The sequence below is a fragment of the Talpa europaea genome (genome assembly GCF_964194135.1).
Source record: "Talpa europaea genome assembly, chromosome: 13".
NCBI lineage: Eukaryota > Metazoa > Chordata > Mammalia > Eulipotyphla > Talpidae > Talpa > Talpa europaea.
The window spans coordinates 88,384,798-88,407,785 of NC_140080.1; the positions used below are offsets into that span (position 1 = coordinate 88,384,798).

Below are 22,988 nucleotides of genomic sequence, written 5' to 3' on the forward strand. Positions count from 1 at the left end.
AATAAATAAATAAATAAATAAATAAATAAATAAATAAATAAATCTTTTAAAAAAAATACCATGGAAGGTCAATGGAGGGTTTTCATCAGAGCAGTGATATGGATTCAAGTCTGTTTTTTTGTTTTTTTTTTTTTTTTAAAGATTTATTTATTTATTTATTTATTTATACAAGCACTGGGTACAGTCAGAAGCGCGGGAGGGTGAGAGAATTCACCAGAGCCAGAGCGGGGAGCAGAGCAGGCAGAAGGACCCAAGTACACTGCTGAGGGGAGCAGCGGGCACGAGGTCTGTCGCACCATGTAGGACCCGGGCCAGGGGCTGGGGATCAAACCCCCTCAGCGCTCAATCGCTGCGCCACCCAGGGAAGCCCTCAAGTCTGTTTTAAAAAGACACTGACTCTGGCTGGAAGAAAGGAAGCAAGTTCACAGACTAAGGTACCTCAGTCAAGCGCTGATGGTGGCTCAGAATAAGATCATGGCCCTGAAGATGGTGAGACCCGGGAAAGAGGGCAGGACAGCAGAGAAATTACCTGTGGGTAGTGCACGCGTGAGGACGGCTGCGGGATGACTGCCGGGGTTAGGCTGGAAACTGGGTTATCGTCTCTGGGATGAAGATGTAGTGTCTGGTGGAGGAGATTTTGTATCAGGAGGGACGTGGGGCATGTGAAGTCTGAGAAGGCTGCGAGACATCCACACTGAAATTCCAATGCCTTTGGAAGACACTGTTGGTGGCATTTCAACACAACGTGTGTCACCCACCGGTCAGTTGGCCACGCGCGCACTTAGGACCTTGTATTCCCAGAGTTCACCCTGTTGTGGCTGCTGCCTGGCAGGCTTCAGGCGCCTGATTTCAGAGGTGTTAGAATGTGGAAAAAACATTTCTAAGAATTGAAGAAATATGGCAAACAATGTCCTCCCCCAACCACGGGGAAGTCCAGTAGATCAAAGTCTTCTGTAGGTGAGTTTCTTTCCTCCTGGTTTTATAATGCCTGGAACTCACCAACTCGTAATCTGATGGGGAAGGAGATGTAATGGGAGATTTATGACAAGGATGAATATGTAGGTTATTTCCAGAATACTCCTATTTCTGGTTTCAGAAATATAAACAAGAAAAACTCCTCTTCTGTGATTTTATTTATTTCACTTTTTTTTTTTTTTTTTTTTTTAAGGAATAAAGATCACTGTAAACCCAGAATCAAAGGCGGTCTTGGCTGGGCAGCTGGTGAAGTTATGTTGCCGGGCAACTGGACACCCTTTTGTACAATATCAGTGGTTCAAAATGAATAAAGAGGTAATTTTTTTAAAACATTTCCATTCATCTGTCATAAGGAGAGAGAATGACAGAAAATTAGTAGCATTATCATCCTCAGTGTTTTTAGGAATTTTATTGAGGAATCTGATAGGCCGTGGGGGTGGGGAGGGTCTTGGACTCCTGCCTAGGAGTAAAGGGTTTTTCATGGCAGTCTCATTTTCCAAAAGTATCTGCTTTTCGTAAGCAGATACTTCTTTCTGCTTCTCTTGAATCCCTGATGGCTTCCGCTTGAATTAACCTTACCAGTACAAGGGTTCTGAGGGGGACCGCACAGACCCTAAGCCGGAGGAAGCTTTGTGAGGAAGACACTTTTCCATTTTAATCAGGGAGAACAGTTATAAACAGGTACACCCATAGGTAGGCTTGCGATTTGGTGGCAGGAGGACGAGTGTCTCTCTCGGAAGTCTGGCTGAGAGAAGCATATTGAGGAAGGCCAAGGAGCAAGGAAGGATGCGCTCACCGGTCTGTAGGAGAGTGGCTTAGGGTCGACACGCAGGACTGTCGGCAGTGCAGGCTGCTGGCCCAGTTGCCAGAGCGCCAGCAAGATGCTCTTGCTCTGGTGCAGGTTCTGCTCTGGCGCAGGGGAAGCCATGAGTTCACTCAGTTGCATGGGGTATGGCGAGGAAAAGCAATGAGCCTGTTGAAGTGCTTTGAAACGGAGCCAGGATAACACGGGGCTTGGTGAGCCCCTTGTCATGTGCCAGAGTCCGGCGCCCTGACACATGGACAGTGGCAGCGAGGGTGGTGATCGGAGCCCAGGAGACGCCTGGGACACTTGTGTGTTGGCCACTCCATCACCCGGACCCTAAAAGAAGTCTATCAGCCAAGGGGTCTAGCCTCAGAATTTTGCAGAGGAGAAAATGGAGTCTTGAGGTGATATAACTTGCTTACCTGCTCACAGCTCATGTCAGAACTGAAGTAATTACCAGGCCTGACTAAGCTGGCCGCTCCCCATGGCATGTGTCATCCCATATGGCTCTTAACGCGTGAGAACTGCCATGACAGACCCTTCAGATGTGAATGACTCAACGCTTTTAAGTTCTGTTAGCGAATTTTGAAAGGTATGTGTGAGAAAGCTTAAGTCTCTGTTTAACGGGCTTATGAAAGACTGTAGATTTCTAAGACCGCAATCCTGAGTTACTGAAAATGTGTGTTTTAAAGTAACAAATATTTTAGAACTTGGAAATATATGTATACACACACACACTTTTTTAAAGCCCAAAGAAATCACAGCACATTTTCTTATAGGTGTGCTTTGATGAGTCATTCACTTATAACCTCTAACTGATTCTTTTACAGATTCCAAACGGAAATGCATCAGAACTTGTTTTCAACACAGTGCATGTGAAAGATGCAGGCTTTTATGTCTGTCGAGTTAATAATAATTTCACCTTTGAATTCAGCCAGTGGTCACAGCTGGATGTTTGTGATGTCACAGAACTAACGGGAAACTTCCAGGGTAAGTGATAAATTAAGCTGAATGTTGGGGTGGGAATTATTTTAAATATTTACTTTTAAATAATTTTAAAGTTTCAAAAGTAGCACCTAGTGCCCACATATGTATTTCCCCCAAAATAATGTCACCAGTTGTGAAGGTTTTACCCTACAGTGCTTTGGTCCTCTCTTCCTGGCTGAATATGTGCATTTATTTATTTATTTAAAGACTTATTTTTATTTATTCATGCATACAAGAACTGGGGTGTAGGCCAGAGGTGCTACGATGGAGTGGGGGAGGGCAGGGATTCACAAGAGACCGAGTGGAGAGCAAAACAGGCAGGTCTACTGAATACACTGCTGAGGGGAGCAGCCGGGGAGACAGGAGAGGTCTGCTGCGCCATGTGGGTCAGCTCTGTGGAGGGGGGACTCAGGCCTTTGCAGTGATAGCGCTGAGAGTTAACCACTAGGCTACCAGGAAGGCCCATGAATATGTGCATTTATTTATATGCACAGACGCCTCAGGATGACACAGAACCCTGCTCCGCCTGTCCCTGCTGCTGACCTTCCCAGACTTGCCTTTTCTCCTGGATTTGAAGGTTGTGGTCTCTGATTTGAGAGAGAGAAAATTCCAGCATAGTCTTCCTCACTTTTCAGTCCTTTCCGAAGCAGTGTATTTTTTCCCAAACCATTGCATTACTTCTAAAAACTTGTATTGCGGAAAAAAAAAACTTCTGGAGTTGATGGCAGCATCTTTCTTCCATAAAGCTTTTCATCAAACTGTCTTTCTCCTCTTTGTTATCCATCCTCTTAGACCAATAACTAATATCGATCGAAGGGAAAAGTCCACTCCAAAGAATAACCTCCAGACATTATTTATTCACACACAGTCAAGAACCATGTTCTTTGTCACTTCTGCCAGACAACAACAATGGGAAGGAAAGAGACTTTTATTATCTGTCTTCATTCTTCTCTCTTGTTAGCTTTTCCTACATTTCAGGAGTCTCCAAAAGTATTTGTGATTAATTGACAGAGTGATTTATATATTTCTATCATATTTCTGTGCATGTAATGAACTTTAATGTAAAATACATTAATGGAATCTTAGTTGTTCAACAAGTGTTATTCATCAAGTGTGGTGGGTTAGGCACTGATTGTCACGATGGAGACTTGGTTGGCATAACCTTGGCAAACCGCCTGCCCCCACAGACATGGAGTGGTAATGAGTGTTTCATAAATAATACTTCTGCTAACTGTCTTGGGAAGAAGTGCTAGTGATAACATACTGACACTCAGAGGGTAAGTGTGCTAATCATAAAACTCCTTGTTTTAACAAGGAGTGAAATCCTGCAATGAAGAAATCTTGATTAATCCACCATATTCCACAGCTTGCTTTATCCACACATCATTTCTGAATATTCCTAGGACTGCTCCTGTTTCATGAAACAGTTTGGGAGATGCTATTAAAGATTGTTGGGGGGAAAAATGAAAGGTTAACTTGAAAACACAGCTATTCACAAATTAAAGGTGAAAAAATTTGCTTTTATTCTTAAACTAGAAATTTTATTTATGTTTGATTTTTTTTTTTTAATTTAAGAAAGTCTGGATGGCGTCTCTGAATGCAAGTTGCAGATCTGTGTTGAACCAAGATCCCAAAAGCTGACGCCTGGCAGCACGTTGGCCCTGCAGTGTGTTGCTGTTGGAAGCCCCATCCCTCACTACCAGTGGTTCAAAAATGAATCACCATTAACACATGAGACCAAAAAATTGTACATGGTAGGAAGTTGATCTGGGAGTGGGTAATTTTTGTGTTACTGTACAAAATTGTACTATTGAAAATGAAGGTGGCCATTACACTTCCTATTCTTTGGGGTACTTTAATGTTATCAGTATTTTTGTTCCAAGTCCCTGTTATTTAATATTAATTCTTACATTGTAAAAGTGTTAGAAAACAATACCAGGCCACATCTAAGGATTTACAATAAGATGTCAAGTAGTATTGCAGCAAACCCACCACTATTGGAATCTTTTTTTTTTTTTTTTTTTTTATAGAGGCATGCTTTATTTGTTTGCTGGTTTGTTTGTTTGTTTTGTTTATACATGCACTGGGTACAGTCAGAAGCGCGGGAGGGTGAGAGAATTCACCAGAGCCAGAGCGGGGAGCAGAGCAGACAGAAGGACCGAAGTACACTGCTGAGGGGAGCAGCGGGCGGCAGGAGAGGTCTGCGCGCCATGTGGGACCCTCCTCCAGTGGCCTGGGAGCAGCCGGGGATCGAACCGGTGCCGCAGAGGCCGCGGGCAGCTTCGCAACCCAGCGCTCAACCGCTGCGCCACCGGGGAGGCCCTGGAATCTTTCTCTTAGTTGCTTGCTAATATTTAACCTAATGAGTGGAAATAATCTTAGAGTGTCTAAAGCCATCTGAGATGTTGTTTTGTAAGGGTTTTTTTTCCCCCAAAAAAAATAACCTCCTTCACCAAGTCAATTAAAATTGAAGAGGAAATATGTATGTGTTCTGACGTTGATGTAGGTGCCTTATGTGGATCTGGAACATCAGGGGACCTACTGGTGCCGTGTATATAATGACCGAGACAGCCAAGATAGCAGGAAGGTAGAGGTCATCATAGGTAAGCAGCGTCAGCCTTCTGGCAGGTAGAGTGTGGTATTAGCTGTAAAGGAAATGAAACTTTTGAGCAACACAAATTCTACTACCTTTTTTCTTTTACCCCATTTTATTTAATATATTATGTTGTCAGGAGTTATAATATTAATATAGAAATTTGAGAAAATGCATAGTAAATGTGTCACGTAGGTTCACATACAAAGCAGAAAGAATCAGAAAAAAAAGGTGTTTTTTGTTTTGAATTTGATGGTTTATTTTGCAACATTTATGGGGGGAATTATATTTTGAAATTTTCCCTGTAAAAAATCTTATTTCAGTGGGAAAAGATTTTTTTTTTTTTTAAAGATTTATTTATTTATTTATATAAGCACTGGTATAGTCAGAAGCGAGGGAGGGTAAGAGAATTCACCAGAGCCAGAACGGGGAGCAGAACAGGCAGACTAACAAAGTACACTGCTGAGGGGAGCAGCGGACACGGCAGGAGAGGTGTGTGCGCCATGTGGGACCCTCCCCGGCAGCCAGGGATCAAACCGGCTGCAGAGGCTGCAGGCAGCTTTGCAGCCCAGCACGCTCAACCGCTGCGCCACCAGGGGAGGCCCGAGAAAATATTTTTAATGAAACATTTTTCAAAAGCAGACATCAAGGAAAGAATGATTATTAATCAACCATCCTTCCATTATGAAGTTTGTAATTTGGGTATTCTATTTAAGCTGTGTGTTTTTTGTTATGTTAAGAAACAAAACTGCATATATTGATTTGTCAGCATATTTCTATGATGTTTATTTCTTGTTTGCTTGATGGCTGCCATTCCTAAGATTATGAATTACAGTGTATTCACATTTGTTTTCTCTGGAACAAGGAAGAACAGATGAGGCAGTGGAGTGTACTGAAGGTAGTGTAATCCTTTGGTTTGAAACCAGAGACCCTGCATGCTGACTCCTCTTGGCATTGGTGGAATGTTCTAGTCTACTGAGTGCAGTGATGGAAAAAATACTCGCTATAAGAAAGCACTTTGATGCAAGGTTATTGTATCTTAGTCTTAGAGGGATTGTAAATTTCCGTAGAGACACTATTAAACTGACAAACTATTAAAATAACTTTTAGTTGATTTTCTATCTCATATAAGAGTAAAGTTCCTACACATTTTATGAATAGTGAACAATTCTAATTTTCAGTTACAAATTACCATTTTAATTTTTGTCTTCATAAATTTTATAAAGAAGCCAGATGGCTGTTGTTCTGGATAGTCATTCAGATTTTTATCAACCCTTTAGTCTTGATCAGATGCCTCTCAAATGCAGATGTAATCTCTGTAAAGGACAATTTTTTTGTTTAATACATATATTATAAAATAGTAAATATCCTGCTTTGACATAAAATTGATAAGATCAGTTTTTTGAAGCTACGAGCTATAGGTAAATCTACCATGCCACCTTTATTATAATACAGAAGGAGAACTGAAAATCTATGTCAATGTGAGCCTCTAATTTGTTTCAGTTAACCAAGCTTTTTATATCAGTTGTAATGTATAAATTTTAAATCTTCCCTTGGTATGATATCATTGATTTCACAAAATTAGGTTTATGGATAGCAAAGTATTTTTTCAATTTCTGCCTCTTTATCATATAAACTTCCCTTGGGCAAAGAAAATAATGTTAAATCTCATGTTTCTTGGTCTTCCTGTTCTACATCTCTGCATGGTGTCCCCTGGAAATGCTGTAATTCCACTGGTTTTATCCCCGCAGACAGTTGTGGACAGAAATTCTCTAGCATCAGGGGATTCCAGTCCCATGGTCTGTGAGGGAAGCTATATGAAGAAATGCTAACCAAACCCCTCTTCCTTATCTCTTTTTTTTTCCCTAATTGCATGATTTTCTTAACCTTCTTGAGGTTAGAGACCTCTAGGAATAAACTGGCTCAGGGTGATACATGTGACTTACCACCTTTGTGTACTTACTTCCATGCAGGATGATCCCTATAATTTTTGCAGTAGCAAACACTATTAAACAATAATTTTCCATTAAATAAGTTGAGAACACTTGAGAAATTCAACAAGAAAGTACTCCAAAAATATCTGATGGAAAATGTCGATCCAACTTTTCATTCTACAAAAGTCTCCAAAGTTGAGATGCTTTGTAGCTGATGAATCGACACATATCATTAGCTGCTCTCTACATCCATTTGTACCTGTCGGACATGATGTTGTCTGTTTCACTTTATGCATTTTATTAAAGATATTTGATTGGGACAAGGGGTAGGATTGGGACAAGGTGAGGATTGAGAAAGTGAAGCTTAGGAGACTTTTTAGGGCCATGAAACCATTCTGTTAGATAGTATTAATACTATGTGCAAGTTTTTAAAATACCACTTAGTAAGAGGACTGAGTATGGGGGATCCCAGGAGAGAATGCAGACTGTGACAAAAGAGTCTAAACATGTTCAGGCTGTATGAAGCACCCTCCCTGCAGAGGGGAGAGGAGAACAGTGCTGGGAACGAGTGAAGGCTTCAATACAAAAGGCAAAGGAAGTTGTGCGTGGCCCGGGACTGTAATTGATACCACCCTTTAGTTGATTTTATATCACATATAAGAACAAGTTCCTGGATACTCTGAATAGAATGTTGCTTGTAATTTATTGTTATGTTAATTTCTGTCTTCAAAATTTATAAATGGAAAAATAGATATCTGTAATGCCGTGGAAGTCTGCTTAGATGGTTTTATCTGTGCTCTAGCCAGGAAGTACAGGTTAACAATACAGTAGACACCATGCCTGCAAGAACACATTACACTAGTCTAGCCATGAGAAAATGTCATTCAAATTCCTATTGAAAGACAGTCTATTAAGTATCAAACCTAAATCCTCAAAACTGTCAAGGTCATGAAAATGAGGAATGCCTAAGAAAGCTGATACAACAAAGAAGCAGCCAAGGAATCACAAACAGAAACAATGTGGACCCCCAGACAGGACCCCGGGCCACAAAAGCAGCATTCAGGATCGTGACAAACGTTCTCTGCTAAAGAGGGGTGTTCAAAATAGGGAAACTAGCATGGGTAGAAATGGGAGCTCTCCATACTGCACAGTAATTCTGTCCATCTTAAACTATTGTGAAACTTAATTAGCTTCAAGACGTTAATAGTTGAGGCCACAGAAAAATCTATCTTGACTATTTTTGTCTCATACTTGGTCAGGATATCTAAAACCGAACAAATCATGAATGAGTCTGTTGAGCTCTTTATCACTTACTGAAAGTGAAAATAGTTCAGAAGACCTAAGTGATATTCACAGCCAAGTTCTTTCCTGTCCAGCATTTGCGTGGCTTCTCTTTTAAGGCATTTGAAAAGTTCTGAATTGATAAAACCTTGTCTTATGACTAATAGCTTAAAACCTAATTTGGCTAACTCTTACTACTTGTTCTAAATCAGAACGATACCATTTAAAGTTAATTTCTTTCCTCTTCATTTTAGATGAATTACATAACCTTGGACATCCTGGTGAGTAACTGAAACTTTAGCTGCAGATTTTTAAGTTGTTGCTATAAGAGCTTAAGGATACTATAAGTCTTACTATGATGTAGTAATTTTCTTCTTTATTTAAAGAATGTAATTTGGAGTTGAAATTAGTACGTACAGGAAGTACAATTTCATGAATGTGTGAAAATATTTAAAATATTCTACTTTAAAGACTATGAGGGTACAAAAGTAAGTGCAGTGAGGGAACATGAAATATCAGTGTATTTTTTATTGTGTACGAGTCTGAGTCATAAAAAGGTAGTTAGGGGGGCAAGTGTATGATCTTTTCTTTTTTTTTTTTTTTTTATGTTTAACATTTTATTTTTTTTTTATTTTTTTTATAAATTTTATTGTTATCTTTTCATTTGAAAGACAAAAAACTGTCTTTGAAAGAGTGACGGGTGACATTATTGACCTCCCCAGCACCCTGGGACCACTTTCAAGGTGGCTTGGTCATAGAACAAACCTCACCTTGCTGGGTGGGGTGTCTTTATGGGAAGTGATAGTGTGCCGGAGTGTTGGTTGGTGCTATCTAGATAGAAGTAGTTGGTCAGTCACCATGAAGAGACAGGGTCGGCAGGAATATTTCTTACTCCCTGTTATAATCAGAACAGAATTTTGAACAAGTTTAAGATAAAACCTTATTGAGATCAAAGGCATTGTAACCATGAGGCCTGCGTAAAGACACGGCATCAGTACAGATCAAGAGCTTCCTGAAAGACAGTGATGGAACCTGCAAATGTACCTGAGAGCAAAACCTCCCAGGAGTAGACTAAGAAGGCAGGTAGATCACGGGATACCTGCAGGGTCCTGCTTACTTTTCACCACATTACTTCTCATTTCGCCGCTGTGACTATTTTGCTGTGTTTCATGCTCATCTCTTGTTAACACATGTCTGTGAATGGAGTGTGACTGGCTGTGCTGATTGCTTATACACAAGTTAGACAAAACCGACGTCACTGTCCTCGCTGGCATCCTCAAGTCCAGAGGAGACTCAGCCAGACAACCAGGCCAGTGCAGCCCTGCAGCGTCTTGCTGGTAACAGGCTATTGTTGCTCCTGGTCTGATTAGAATCCCCTTTTCCTAAATTTGTTATTTCTTGCCTTTCAGTGAACATTATGAAAAGTCATTTCAGGAAAACTTTTGCAAACAACCACCACCAAGAGTCTAACATTTGCGTGGCCGCTCTTTCATCGTATCCTTGCTCCTCAAGAACCACAGATGCCCCCCAAAATCTTGAGTTTTAAAAAAAGAAAAACCTTAATAAGCTTTCAATAAAATCTAGGTGGATGGAGATCATTGAAAATGCAAATAAAATCACCCTGTCTATAGTAGTAGACACCTAACTGACAAAATTTCTTCTTTCCTTGTATCTCTCCTGATGGCTGAGGGAGTTGTTCATTTTCTGTGTAGTAAGCGGCAAAGCACATGCACTGGAAATGACATTGACCGCTTTGGGCAACTGAATTAATCTGTATCTGCCTCAGATTCCTTGTCTGTATAACGTAGTCTGGGTGTTTTCTGTATAGTATAGTGGTGTATATACCTCAGAGTGAGATATTATGTAAGTCAGTTATATTTAAAGCTTGTAGAACAGGGCCAGGCAGGTTCTCAGTGAATGTTAATCACTCCTGTGACACCGACACCTGCTTACTCACCGCTGCCCGCGGTGGCCAACACTCAGCTTCTACCTGGCATGGTAAAGATTTTAACCCCAGCGGTGACAGTCAATTAGCAGAGGAATTCCCTGCCCTGATTCCATCTCTGTCCACCCAGCTGTGTGTTTTTAACAGGACTTTGAAACTCAAAATTGTAATTTGCTGATAGAAACCACATTTTGTCTTTTAATGCTACTGTTGTTATAATTCATTCTTTCCATATATCTAAACCTGATATTTTCATTATAGATAATAATAACACCCTTTTTTTTTTTTTGCATGTTTTTCTTTTTTCTAGACAATAAAGAGCAAACAGATGATCAACCTTTAGGTGAGTATATCTTAAAGTGCTTGATCAAAGACACAGTATATGACTTACAGTGATCATGAAAGGATATAAGACATTTTAATTTGACACTTTTTGTAAATATTTGAATAATATTGAGGCCAAATGTTTCATTTTGGATATTTGTAAAAGAACTTATACAATGGGAGGCTTAAAAAGAGGGTAAGTTTCATTTCTGGGATCAAGCCAGCCTCTGTGGAGTGATTTCTGTGTTTTGACAACATGAAAACAAATGAAAATGTAAACAAAAAGAAATATGTATGTTACACAAAAGTGGCTAGTGCTGTCTTTTGGTGGAGTTAGAGTTAAGGAAAATGCAAGTCTGCACTTTGAAGGATGAATAGAAGGGCTTTCCAGACAGGGAGACCTAAGTACAGAGTGTAGAGAAGTGAGCTGGTGTTTTATTTGCAGTCTTGCAGGTCACACACAGTGCCCTAGCACATGCAGAGGTGGGGGGCATAGGGCGGGGCCAGATCTGGTGGATCCCCTTTCTCATGCCAGCCACTGGAAGGACACTGATAGAGGGAGCGAGTGGAGTACGTCTCTCTGAAATGCTTGTCTTATTTCAGTGGGAAAAATAAACTGCATGGAGATGATGTTTTGTTTGGGAGAAAAATCAGGAGACTGTTGGAATAGCCTAGACAAGGACAAAATGAGATTGTAAGCTAGGACAGAACCAGTGAGAATGCCGAAGACAAAGAACAAACACAGATCTTTATGTGATGGGGTCAGTGATGTTTTCATGGCCTTGCTGTGGGGCGTAGACACAGAGGGACCCTGTGTTTGCTCCCATTCTTGCTTGGACCACTAGGTGAGTGCTGAGTTAGAGAGCATGGAGTGCAAAGAAAATTCAGAGGACAGATGACTCATTTGGGGACCTAGGCAGTTGGAGGCACATCTCAGTGAAGATGTGCAGCAGGTGCTTGTGCGTGTGGAGCCGGAACTGTAAGGAGAGGCCGCGGTGGAGATGGTTGTGGTGTCATCAGCATAGAGGTGGAAGTTAGAACGGAGGAGTAGAGTCATGAGGCTTTACAGGTCATACAGAAAAGAGCACAGACTGCCCTGGGAATAAGGGGGGTTGGCAGTGTGGGCCCATGTACTGCTTTTTAATAATTAGAATCATTTATCATTGAGCAGATATCATAAAAATTCAGATTTCAACATTCTCTTGAAAAGTGGTTGCTGTTTGTGGCTGAATAGTGGCTGCCCTTCTCAGGAGCATTGTGCTCCCCAGTTTTCCTGTGATGTAGCTTTCTGTCAGCCTCACTCTCTCCCCACTCCTGTCCTCCCTCCATGTGGCTGGAAATTTCTTTACATGGTGGCTAGAGTTCAAAAGTGAAACTCTCAGAATTGTGCCTCCCTGGTGGCACAAGGGGTTAAAGTCTCAGCACTGTGAAGCTATCAGCAGCCACTACAGCAGGAGTTCTATCCCTCGCCAGAGAGCCACATGGCGCAGCAGACCTCTCCTGTCTCACCCGATGCTCCTCTCAGCAGTGTATCTCAGTAGATCTGCCTGTTCTGCTCCCCACTCTGTCTCTGGTGAATCCTCTCACCAACCCCCCCACACCTCTGCCTACCAACCAGTTCTTGTATGCATAAATAAATAAAAAATAAATCTTCAAGAAAAAAAGAAATTGCCATTTCAAAAAAAAAAAAAGAGTGAAATTGTCAGGATTACTCAAGGGTTAGACCTAGAACTGACAGTGTCATGCCACAGTGCTGATAATTAATTAATCACAAGGTAGCCCAGATGTGGGGTGGGCGCCTGGGGCTGGGGTGAGGGTGACTGCACTAAGTGAGGGAAGGGATCCCTAGTTCATGGGGGTTGTCTTTCACCCCAGCTGCAAGGATAGGCAGGGACTGGAATATGAATGGTGACATATGGAGACTGAGGAACTTGGACTATGTTTTGTAGGATGGAGAGTTGAAGATTTTATATATGAGACCAGCATGGACTGTACATTCAACAAGTCAGATTAGGTGCTAATACACAATTTTTGAGAGATGACCAAAGATTTATTTAATTAAAACTTACATAACACTTGATATGTGCCAGGTCCCTTTCCACGTGTTTATGAGTGTTTAGTTCATTTTGGATGATAAGATGAGTGATGCACTGGTAGAGAATTAGATAATACTGCGTGGTCTCACTCATAGCAGGAGTCTAGAAAACCTAAATAAGGGACCATGAAAAAGAATAACTATAAGAAAGAAAAAATCAAAATCAACAAACAACTATGAACCAGAGACACTCTATGAGGGGGGAAGGGAGCAGGGAAAGGAGAGATTGGGGTCAAAATAAGGGAGGTGCAATGGGGAATATAAAAATAAAAAAATTTTTTTACATTGAAATATTTTTAAAAAAAGAAAATTAGATATGGAATTGATATTATAAAATACATTGCATTGAAAGATGTCTAGGATCATGTTACAATATTTTCCTGAAGTGGTTTTATTATTCTACTGCTTCATCAACTAGCATTTTTGTTTCCTTTTTCCAATAAACAGTGTGTGTTCAAGAAATTGTGGGTGGCTTTTACAGTAATTGTTTTCCTTCCATTTTTTGGTCCCTTGAACACCATCATAAATTGCTTATAGAGTTGCTATTTTGAAGTTTTCTTTGATTCTTCACTTTTATCTCCTCAACTTCAAGTTTTACTGTTTCTTTCTCTATCATAGCTCTAAAGTCTGACTTTTTTCTCTCTCTCTTCCTACAACTTATTTCCTGGAATGAGTCTTTGTCATTTCTTTTTCAACCTCTGCAGTCTGCTTCTCTGTTCTAAATCCTCCCCAGTTTACTCATCATTCAAGAACCATTTTACAAGTAAATTGGGCAAGGTAAGATTTATTTAATTTTATAATTATTAACAATGAATTGTAGAAAATGTTCTTAAGACATTTTAGAAACTAGTTATTAAAAATTACCTTTGGGGAAAAATTTTTGAGAAGTTGCAATCACTGATACATACATTGAAAGGCACATAGTTCTCAAGTTGAACCCTTGCATTCTGTAAACTCCAGTGTTCTTTCTAAATAGATTTAAAAAAAAAAAAACTGACAAGTGAAGAATTTATATTAGAAACATCCCATGATGGGGCCTCCCCGGTAGTGCAGTGAGTTGAGCACAGCGCTGTGAAGCTGTCCGCAGCCTCTGAGTGCGGGTTCAATTCCTGGACAGCCAGGGAGATTCCCACATGGCAGACCTCTCCTGTCTCTCCCACTGCTCCCCTCAGCAGTGCTTTCGGTCTGTCTGCCTGTTCTGCTCCCCGCTCTGTCTCTGGTGAATCCTCTCACCCTCCCGTGCCTCTGGCCTGTACCCCAGCTCTTGTGCAAAAATAAATAAGTCTTTAAAAATAAATAAATATAAATTTAAAAAAAAAATATCCCATGATGTTTAATTTGACAAATGTGTCTCTTTTCCCCAAAGACCCCCAGTGATTTTTTTTCTATTACATACTTTATAATTGTTTTCTGCCAGGAAAACTTAGGCGAGGATATGTGCTAGAATTAAATATAATAATCCACCAAAAATCCACTGTGATGCACGAGCACTTGACCCCCTGACTGACAGTGGGAGCCCCACGGTTTGGGGGGTGGTGATACGAGCCAGGGACGACCCATCTCTCATGCCCCCGTGAAGCTCATTGAGCAGGTACACCTGTGTGCTGAGGTTGAGTCTGAATTCTGAGAGGGCTGAGGGATTCTCAGGAGAATTCTCTGAATTAGCCAGCCAACAGTCTTGCTGTGTAATGAGTACTTGGTATAAGAGAGCATATTTAGCTTATTTTAGAAAAAATTTTTAAAAAAAGATAAAAGTGATGTTAGTTTTACTACCACTTCCCACTGAAATTCATTCTGAGTATTCTCAACTTTTTCATTGGGTTTTATGACTAAACATAGTTAAATAGAAACTTCAAGTCTGAATTTCTTTACATACTGAGTAGTCTTAGTAATTGACCTTATTGCTCAGGTGAAAGAAGAGATCATTATTTGTACAGAACTAAAGTAACTGTTAATGGACTAGAAATGTGCTCTCAGTCTCATTTCATTTTTTCCTAAAATATATATATAGACACACACATATTCGTAAGAATAAGCAATTTAGAAAACCCACATATATATGGTCAACTAATCTATGATAAAGGAACAAAAAATGTACACTGGAATGAGGAAAGTGTCTTCAACAAATGGTGCCAGAAAAATTGGACTGCCACATGCAAAACAATGAAACTAGACTACTCTCTCACAGCATGCACAAAAATCAACTCAAAATGGATAAAAGACTTGGATATAAGACCTGAAACCATAACTTATATAGAAGAAAACAAAGGCAAGACACTCCATGACATAGACTTTGGAATACCTTTGAGAACTTGTCCCCAGAAGCAAGGAAAACAAAGAATATAAATAGCTGGGATTATAGCAAACAAAAAAGATAAGTACAGCAAAAGAGATAGCCCAAAATGAAGAGACACCCCACTGAGTGGAGGAAAATAGCATACCATACATCTCGTAAGGGGCTTACATTGAAGATCTACAAAGAGCTCACACAACTGAACAAAAACAAATTAAACAACCCAATTAAAAATGGGCAGAAGAGGGCCTCCCCTGGTGGCGCAGTGGTTGAGCGCTGGGCTGTGAGGCTGCCCACAGCCTCTGCAGTGCTGGTTCGTTCCCCAGCCGCCAGCGAGAGTCCCACAAAAAAAAAAAAAAAAAATTGGGCAGAAGAGCTAAATAGACACTTCTCCAAAGAAGAAATGCAAATGGCCAATAGACATATGAAAAAATGTTCATCATCACTTGTTACCAGGAAAATGCAAATCAGAACCATAATGAGATACCAGCTCACATATGTAAGAAGGGACCATATTGATGCTAATGATGTGGAGAAAAAGGAACCCTCTTACAATGCTGGTGGGCATGGAAACAAGTCCAACCTCTATGGAAAGCTAAATGTTCCTCGAAATATTAGAAATGGATCTGCCATACAATCTCGCTATTCCAATCCTAGGAACTACCCGAAGAACACAAAAACACTTATTAGAAAGGAAACCTGCACTCCTTACTGCAGCACTGTGTACAATAGCCAAGATTTGGAAACAACCTAAATGCCACCAAACAGATAAATGGATCAAGATGTGATGTGTATATACAATGGAATAGTACTCAGGGATCAAAAACAATAAACTCATGCCATTGGTCGCAACATGGGTGGAGCTGGAAGGGATTATGCTAAGTGAAATAAGATAGAAGGAGAAAGATAAATATCACATGGTTTTATTTACAGGTGGAATATAGGAAAACCAAACAAAGTTCAGATGAAGACAAACCTTGAAAGCTGACCGTAGATATGAAGCATCCTTGGAGGGGTGGGGGCAGAAGAGCACAGGGAATATGGTGTGAACCATGGGTGCTTTGGTGGTGGGAGAACTACAGTGACCACACCTGAGGGGAGAAATCATATATTGTCCAAAAATTGAAGAAAAAATATTTTTTGGTCACTACTCAGCTCTTTACTTTTTTTTTTTTTTAAGATTTATTTTATTTTTATTTATACAAGAACTGGGGTATAGGCCAGATGCATGGGAGGGTGAGAGGATTCACCAGAGACAGAGCGGGGAACAGAACAGGCAGACTGACGAAATACACTGCTGAGGGGAGCAGCGGGTGTGACAGGAGAGGTCTGCCGCACCATGTGGGACCCTTGCTGGCCGGCCAGGATGGAACTGGTGCTGCAGAGGCTACGGACAGCTTCACAGCGTGGCGCTCAACCCCCTGCGCCACTAGGGGAGGCCCAAGAAAATATATTTTTTAAAGAATAGGCAGTTTGTAAGAAATCTCTGAAAATGTAAATATATAGAGAGACCCTGTGACATAAAAGCAGGACGGCTTTTCACAATGGGATTTTGCTGACACTTTGAGAAAGTCACAGTCTTTGAGCTATTCTTTGAAACACTATTTAACACTGGACTTAAGTGTTCTGTGGAAAGAGAAGAAATTTTGCCAAAGAGATTTTTGGTGAAATGCAATCATTGTCATGATTTGAAACATGCCATTACATTACATATTGCAAACACCAAGTTGACTGTGTGATTCCCTGTGCCCAGTTCAGTTTCACAAGAGTGTTCTTTAGAGTAATTTATAAATAAATGACTTAGCAGCACTTAGTGACAGAGGTTGATCACCAGGTCCTGGCCAAGTGTCAGAGAAAGTGGCCTGCAACCCTACCCAGTGTGGCTCTTCAGCCAACTGGCTGGTCTTGCAGATGCTCAGTCCACCTTCTTTACTGATCCCTGGTGTCTCCATGGTAGATTATATCATCACATGCATTGCACACACCCCACTGCCCATCCTCAAGAAAAACCTAGCAACAAGTTTCTGTTGGCATCATCTGCCCTTTAAAACATCAGCCTCCCTGGTGACCTCCCTGGTGGTGCAAGAGGTTAAGTCTCAGCACTATGAAGCTATCATCAGCCACCGTAACATGAGTTCGATCCCTGGCCAGGGTGGTGACCCACATGGCGCAACAGACCTCTCCTGTCTCGCCCGCTGCTCCCCTCAGCAGTGTCTTCGGTCCATCTGCCTGTTCTGCTCCCAGCTCTGTCTCTGGTGGGTCCTCTCGTCCTCCCGTGCCTCTGGCCTGTACCCCGGTTCTTGTATAACAATAAATCTTTAAAACAAAAGAGAGAGAGAGAGAGTCATGTAGAAAGTCTTCACACATCCTTAAGGTAGCTGCATCTCACCCTAATGGGAAGTTTTTCTAAAGAAGCTAAGAAGAAACTACATCAACTGAAAATATGAAGGCAGAGTACTTGTCAAGTTCCCGCTTTTCTCTGCCCTTTGCCCTCTTCTCTTCCTTGCTCTGGTGTCATTGCTGTCCCTCTCTTCAATCCTTCTTGTTTCAGCCTCTTCCATTCTCAGCAAGACAGAACCTAACTTGATGGGAACCCAATTCCAAGCATCCCTTATATAAAGCTGCTGCAAAAGTCTAGTTACGTATTTTTTTTAAGTTTCGTTGTAATTCAATAAAAGTATCGCTTTGATATTAGGTACCGTTATGCTTCACACACAGCCAATAAGGCTTTTGCCTGAGTCTCAAAAGCTTCAGTAGTTTAATTTCAGTTGTGTAATTTATTAGCCTCGGCATTCCTCAGCAGAGTAGATGGGTCTGCCGCATACGGGGATGGTGCTGAAGTGAAATGAAGTAACAGCGCAACCTTATCTGTAAAACCTATTATAATAGTATTTCCGTGTGTTCTATTTTAATCTTTATATCTTTTTTTTTTTTTTAATTCGCCACCTTTTTTTCTTAACAGCAAAGGACAAGGTTGCTCTTCTGATAGGAAATATGAATTACTGGGATCACCCCAAGCTAAAAGCCCCTCTGGTGGATGTGTACGAACTGACCAACTTGTTAAGGCAGCTCGATTTCAAAGTCGTCTCGCTGTTGGATCTCACCGAGCGTGAGATGCGGAATGCAGTGAATGAATTTTTACTACTTCTAGACAAAGGAGTATATGGTACGAATATTTACAATCTTTGTTTCTAGAACTATCCTTTTTCTGCATAATTTAAATTAAGAGTTAAAAATCAAAGAAAAGTACAGTAAACACACTGAATCGAATATTTTTTCTTTGTGAAAGGGGTGGATTTCATCTTCATTCCATAGTTCCACAAAAAAAACATGAATAATCATTGTTTTGACTTGTCAAAACAGTATTGTTATTATTAGAGTCCTGTCTATGTCACATGATTTTGTTTTTTATTGACTATCGAAGCTAAAACTTGATCAAAAAGCAAATGATATACTCCCATGTGAAATAATACTGTGTGTGTGTGTGTGTGTGTGTGTGTGATATAAAAGGTTGTAGCCAACTCTACGTTCTGTGTGTTTCTTTCCTTTTTCTACTTATTGTATAGGATTTTCTGATCTGTTAGTGGAACCTTGAGTTTAATAAGAAAATGTCCATGGGTGAAGCATAAGAAAACAACTTCTAAATGACAGCTCTATGTAGAAATAATTATAGTGGCAGTAAATTGTAATAGTTTTCCTCATCCTTTTATTTAAACTATGTTAAGAGCACTGCATATGCAGTAAAGACTTTGAAAGAGGAAAAATGCTGTCAATAGTAAGGGATTCCTTCAGTAATTTATTTCTTTTAATGAGGATAACCACAGACACAGGAGGCGGCTGCTGAGCTCGCTTGATCCCGTGTCAGAGGCTTGCTGTGAGTTATGCAATCACGCTTGACTGCCAGGAAAGTGACATTTCTAGGCCTGTTGTTAAGATGACTGACAAACAAAAAGCATCAATTTGGCTTCTATATCTTTCACATTATTTTGCTTCAATAATTTCTAAATTTAGCCTTCTTATTTATAAACAGATGGATATGATGAGACAAGCTTGATAGAATTGCTAATGATTCTCAAAGTAGAATTTTAAAGGAGAAGAATAATTTTTTTCAAGACTTAGTATGTTATTGTATATGAGATGGGAGAAGACTTAAAATCTGATTAAATGAATTTTGAGTGAGTTTCCTCTAAATAGTAAAGGTTAGTCATAACACAAAGGAACCAACAAAGTAAATACCTCAAATTTGGGATTTCAGCTAAATGCTGATATAGTAATAACAAGATCTTGTTTATGAGCGTATGTCCTGATGACTACATGAATCCATTCATTTTTCTCTTTTTTTTTTTGAAGATTTATTTTCATTTATTTATTTATGCATATGACAACTGGGCCAGAGGTGCAAGGGGTGAGAGGAGTCACCAGAGACAGAGTGGGGAGCAGAACAGGCAGACTGACTGAAATACACTGCTGAGGGGAGCAGCGGGCGAGACAGGAGAGGTCTGCTGCACCATGTGGGTTAGCTCTGTGGCCAAGAATCTAATTCAATACCGCAGTGACCGGTGATAGCTTCATAGTGCTGAGACTTTAACCCCAGCGCCACCAGGGAGGCCCTCCGTTCATTTTTCTTAGAAAATATGATAAAATATACTATAGAAATGTACACTCATGGTAATTTTAGTTTATATCATATAATTTACCTCAGTTTTTAAAGTGCCTGGACAGTTTAAATAGGAGAAGCCCCAAATTATCACCAAACATAATGAGGTAGTTTAGTGATGGATGGAAACTAGAGTTCCAGTGATGAACATGAGGTGACATAGACAGGTATTGATAGAAGTCTGTACACCTGAAACCTAAATAATGTTATTTATCAATATTACTTTAAGTCTTTAAAATGATAATGAGGTAAAAGCTAAACATGTTTATCAGTTTAGGGTTTTGGATTGGTGAAGTTTTTTCAGAGTGAGGGGATGATATGAAGAGTTATGTTCTGAATTATTTATTCTCATTTCTTGTTGACATTGTCAGAATCAGAAATACTAAACAGTTGTCCAGCTTATGTAGAAGCTTTGCCCCAGTATAAAAACATCATCTTGGAGTTTAGAATACGAAGACTTAAGAAGGCTAGAAAGTTTTTAAAATCCTACTGATTCATGTCTCAACAGAGTGGCTGCATTATATTTTGAAGTATTGTCAATTTCCCAAACATGAGACACATCTACATGTAAGTGTGCTAGAGGCCTGAGGTCAGAGGGCCTGCCTCCTGGACTGTGCCTCACTTCCAGGTGATGTCCCCAGGGAACTAACAGTACCTGGAGGCAGTAGGGAGTCAGGGTCATAGGATTCAGCAGGAATCAGTTCAGAGAGGGAAAACACCCTCGAGTGTATGCCCTTTTATATGATATTGCCCATAGGCTTGCAAAAGAAAGGAAAAAATGCGAAAGATCAGAAAATAATTCACTTTTAAACCTACATAATCATAAACACAATCTAGGAACAGAAATGAGTGACTTACACTATATTTGCTTGAAAATAAATAAGGATGACAATGTCCAGTTACCTTACATTGGAGAGAGAGTAACTACAGGGTCTGACATCTGCCCCACCCAGTGCCTTGCTGCACACACCACTTGCTGCAGCTTAGCTGTGCTCTTGTGGTGAAATGTTAAAGGTGTTTGGTCAGAATATGGCGAAGGCTCACTCACTCCCAGGAGCCCTTCAGGCTAGTGTCGTTCAGCTAAGCTGAGAGTAAGCCAGCCAGGGCTCGGCGCCTCGGCTTTCCTGTTTACAGCTGAGTGATCATGACCAAGTTATTTGATTTTCCAAAGCCAGAAAGTACTTATACAAGGGATAGGCTAACTTATTTAATAAGGTTGTTCCAGAATAAACAAGATGAATTCATTATCCCTCTGCTTGGTACACCGAAAGTGCCCAAAATAATTGTGGTTATTGGGGTCCTTTCCTGAATTCAGTGTTTTTCTCATTCTTAGATGGGGGATTTCGACTTCTACCTCAGGCCTCCACTGGAGATCCCAGTTTGCATCTGTTGTTTCAGCCTAGAATTTTATTTGAAAACAACAAGGAGGTTTTAAAAGTAATAGTGAAGTGAAGCCAGAAGAGCCAGTACACTGACATTCTGTGTGTTTTCTAAGAATAAAGGTAACTGGAAAGCCAGCATAGGTCGAAGGTGCGACAGCGCGCAGCACTGTGGTTATTCAGGCCAGCTTCTTCAGGTTCCAGCTCTCGCCCTGATTAGTCGTGTGAATTTGGCTATCTCAGTTTTTACATCTGTAAAAGGGGGATGGGTGATATCATTACTCATTACCGGCCTCCCTGTGCGGGATGTGTCTCGAGGCATATAGGAGTTCATCTAAGCAAAGCACTTTCTTCAACCAGCACCTGCACCCAGAGGGGCTGTGTCCATGGGGGGGATATTTAATTAAGTGAACAAGCAGTACTAGAGATAGAATTTTTTTAATACAATGATTTGGTCTAGTTTATTTTACATAAAAATGCTTACGAATCTCCCACCAAGTAATTTAGGTGCAAACTTTGATACAAAATGCTTCTGCTTTTCAGAAAGAAATTCTAGGGCGAGAAAAAGCCATTGTGTTCTAAGTACCTTAATTTCAGTGGTTACAGAAGTGGGCATATGACATTGAAATTACAGACCTCACTTAACTGGCCCCTGGATGATGGCAGCTAAACCTTCCCTCAAAGTTGTTTCTCCTGAGTCATGTCAACAGAGCCAGACGTGATACATGGTGGGATGGGCAGTGCCTGGGCGCGCTGGTCAGGGCTCTCTAAAAGTGCGATCAGCTGTAGAAATGGAAGCATTTCTACTAAAAGCCAGATTCTTTATAAAACAAGCTCCAGACCGACCTCATTCATGGTTGGTGTTTGCATTGATAATTTCGTGCATTCGGTAAGTGTTTACTGCATTTCTGTAATAGCCACAACCCAAACAAAGGCATATGCTAGGTGTCGAGTAAGACACAGAAATAAAAGACATGATTTGTATTAATAGAAAAATTATAAATCCCTTAGTTTAATGGGGGGAAAGCTATATATGGAGCCTGACACCTACCAGCTATATAATTTTCAGCAAATCATTTCATCTTTTAGATTTTAATTTTCTTATTTACAAAATAAGTAGACATTATTTAAAGAGGGCCTCCCTGGTGGCTCAAGGGGTTCAAGTCTCAGCACTATCAAGCTATTGCCAGCCACTGCAGCATGAGTTCGATTCCTGGCCAGGGAACTGACCCACATGGCGCAGCAGAACTTTCCTGTCTCTCCCACTGCTCCCCTCAACAGTATATTTCAGTCAATCTGCCTATTCTGTTCCCCACTCTGTCTCTGGTGAATCCTCTCACCCCCGGCACCTCTGGCCTACACCCCAGCTCTTGTATGCATAAATAAAATCAATCTTTAAAAAAAAGAAATTATTGGGGTCTCCCCAGTGGCACAGTGGTTGAGCGCTGGGCTGCGAAGCTGCCCACAGCCTCTGCAGCGCTGGTTCAGTCCCCGGCCGCCAGCGCCCCACATAGCCAGGCAGACCTCTCCTGTCTCGCCCTCTGCTCCCCTGAGAAGTGTACTTCAGTCCTTCTGCCTGTTCTGCTCCCCGCTCTGGCTCTGGTAATTCTCTCACCCTCCCGCACTTCTGACTATACCCAGTGCTTGCATAAGTAAATAAATAAATCTTTTTAAAAAAATAAGTTATTTAAAGATTGTTGTATGGATTACAATCTGTTCG

General features: G+C 40.7%; 1 protein-coding gene across 2 annotated transcripts in view; it reads left to right on the forward strand.

Moving 5' to 3' along the window:
* The window catches only part of MALT1 (MALT1 paracaspase), a gene marked incomplete at both ends in the record, with an annotated part of 46,510 nt that overhangs the window by 13,332 nt on the left and 10,190 nt on the right, over positions 1-22,988 (forward strand). The window contains 8 exons of one of the 2 annotated variants that reach the window (XM_084252496.1): positions 1,169-1,290; positions 2,611-2,774; positions 4,347-4,521; positions 5,274-5,370; positions 6,226-6,258; positions 8,830-8,856; positions 10,831-10,863; positions 18,195-18,398. In XM_084252496.1, coding sequence (XP_084108622.1) covers positions 1,169-1,290; positions 2,611-2,774; positions 4,347-4,521; positions 5,274-5,370; positions 6,226-6,258; positions 8,830-8,856; positions 10,831-10,863; positions 18,195-18,398 — 855 coding nt within the window. Of the gene's footprint in view, positions 1-1,168; positions 1,291-2,610; positions 2,775-4,342; positions 4,522-5,273; positions 5,371-6,225; positions 6,259-8,829; positions 8,857-10,830; positions 10,864-18,194; positions 18,399-22,988 lie in introns of both variants that reach the window. The other variant, XM_084252495.1, reaches the window with a different exon arrangement.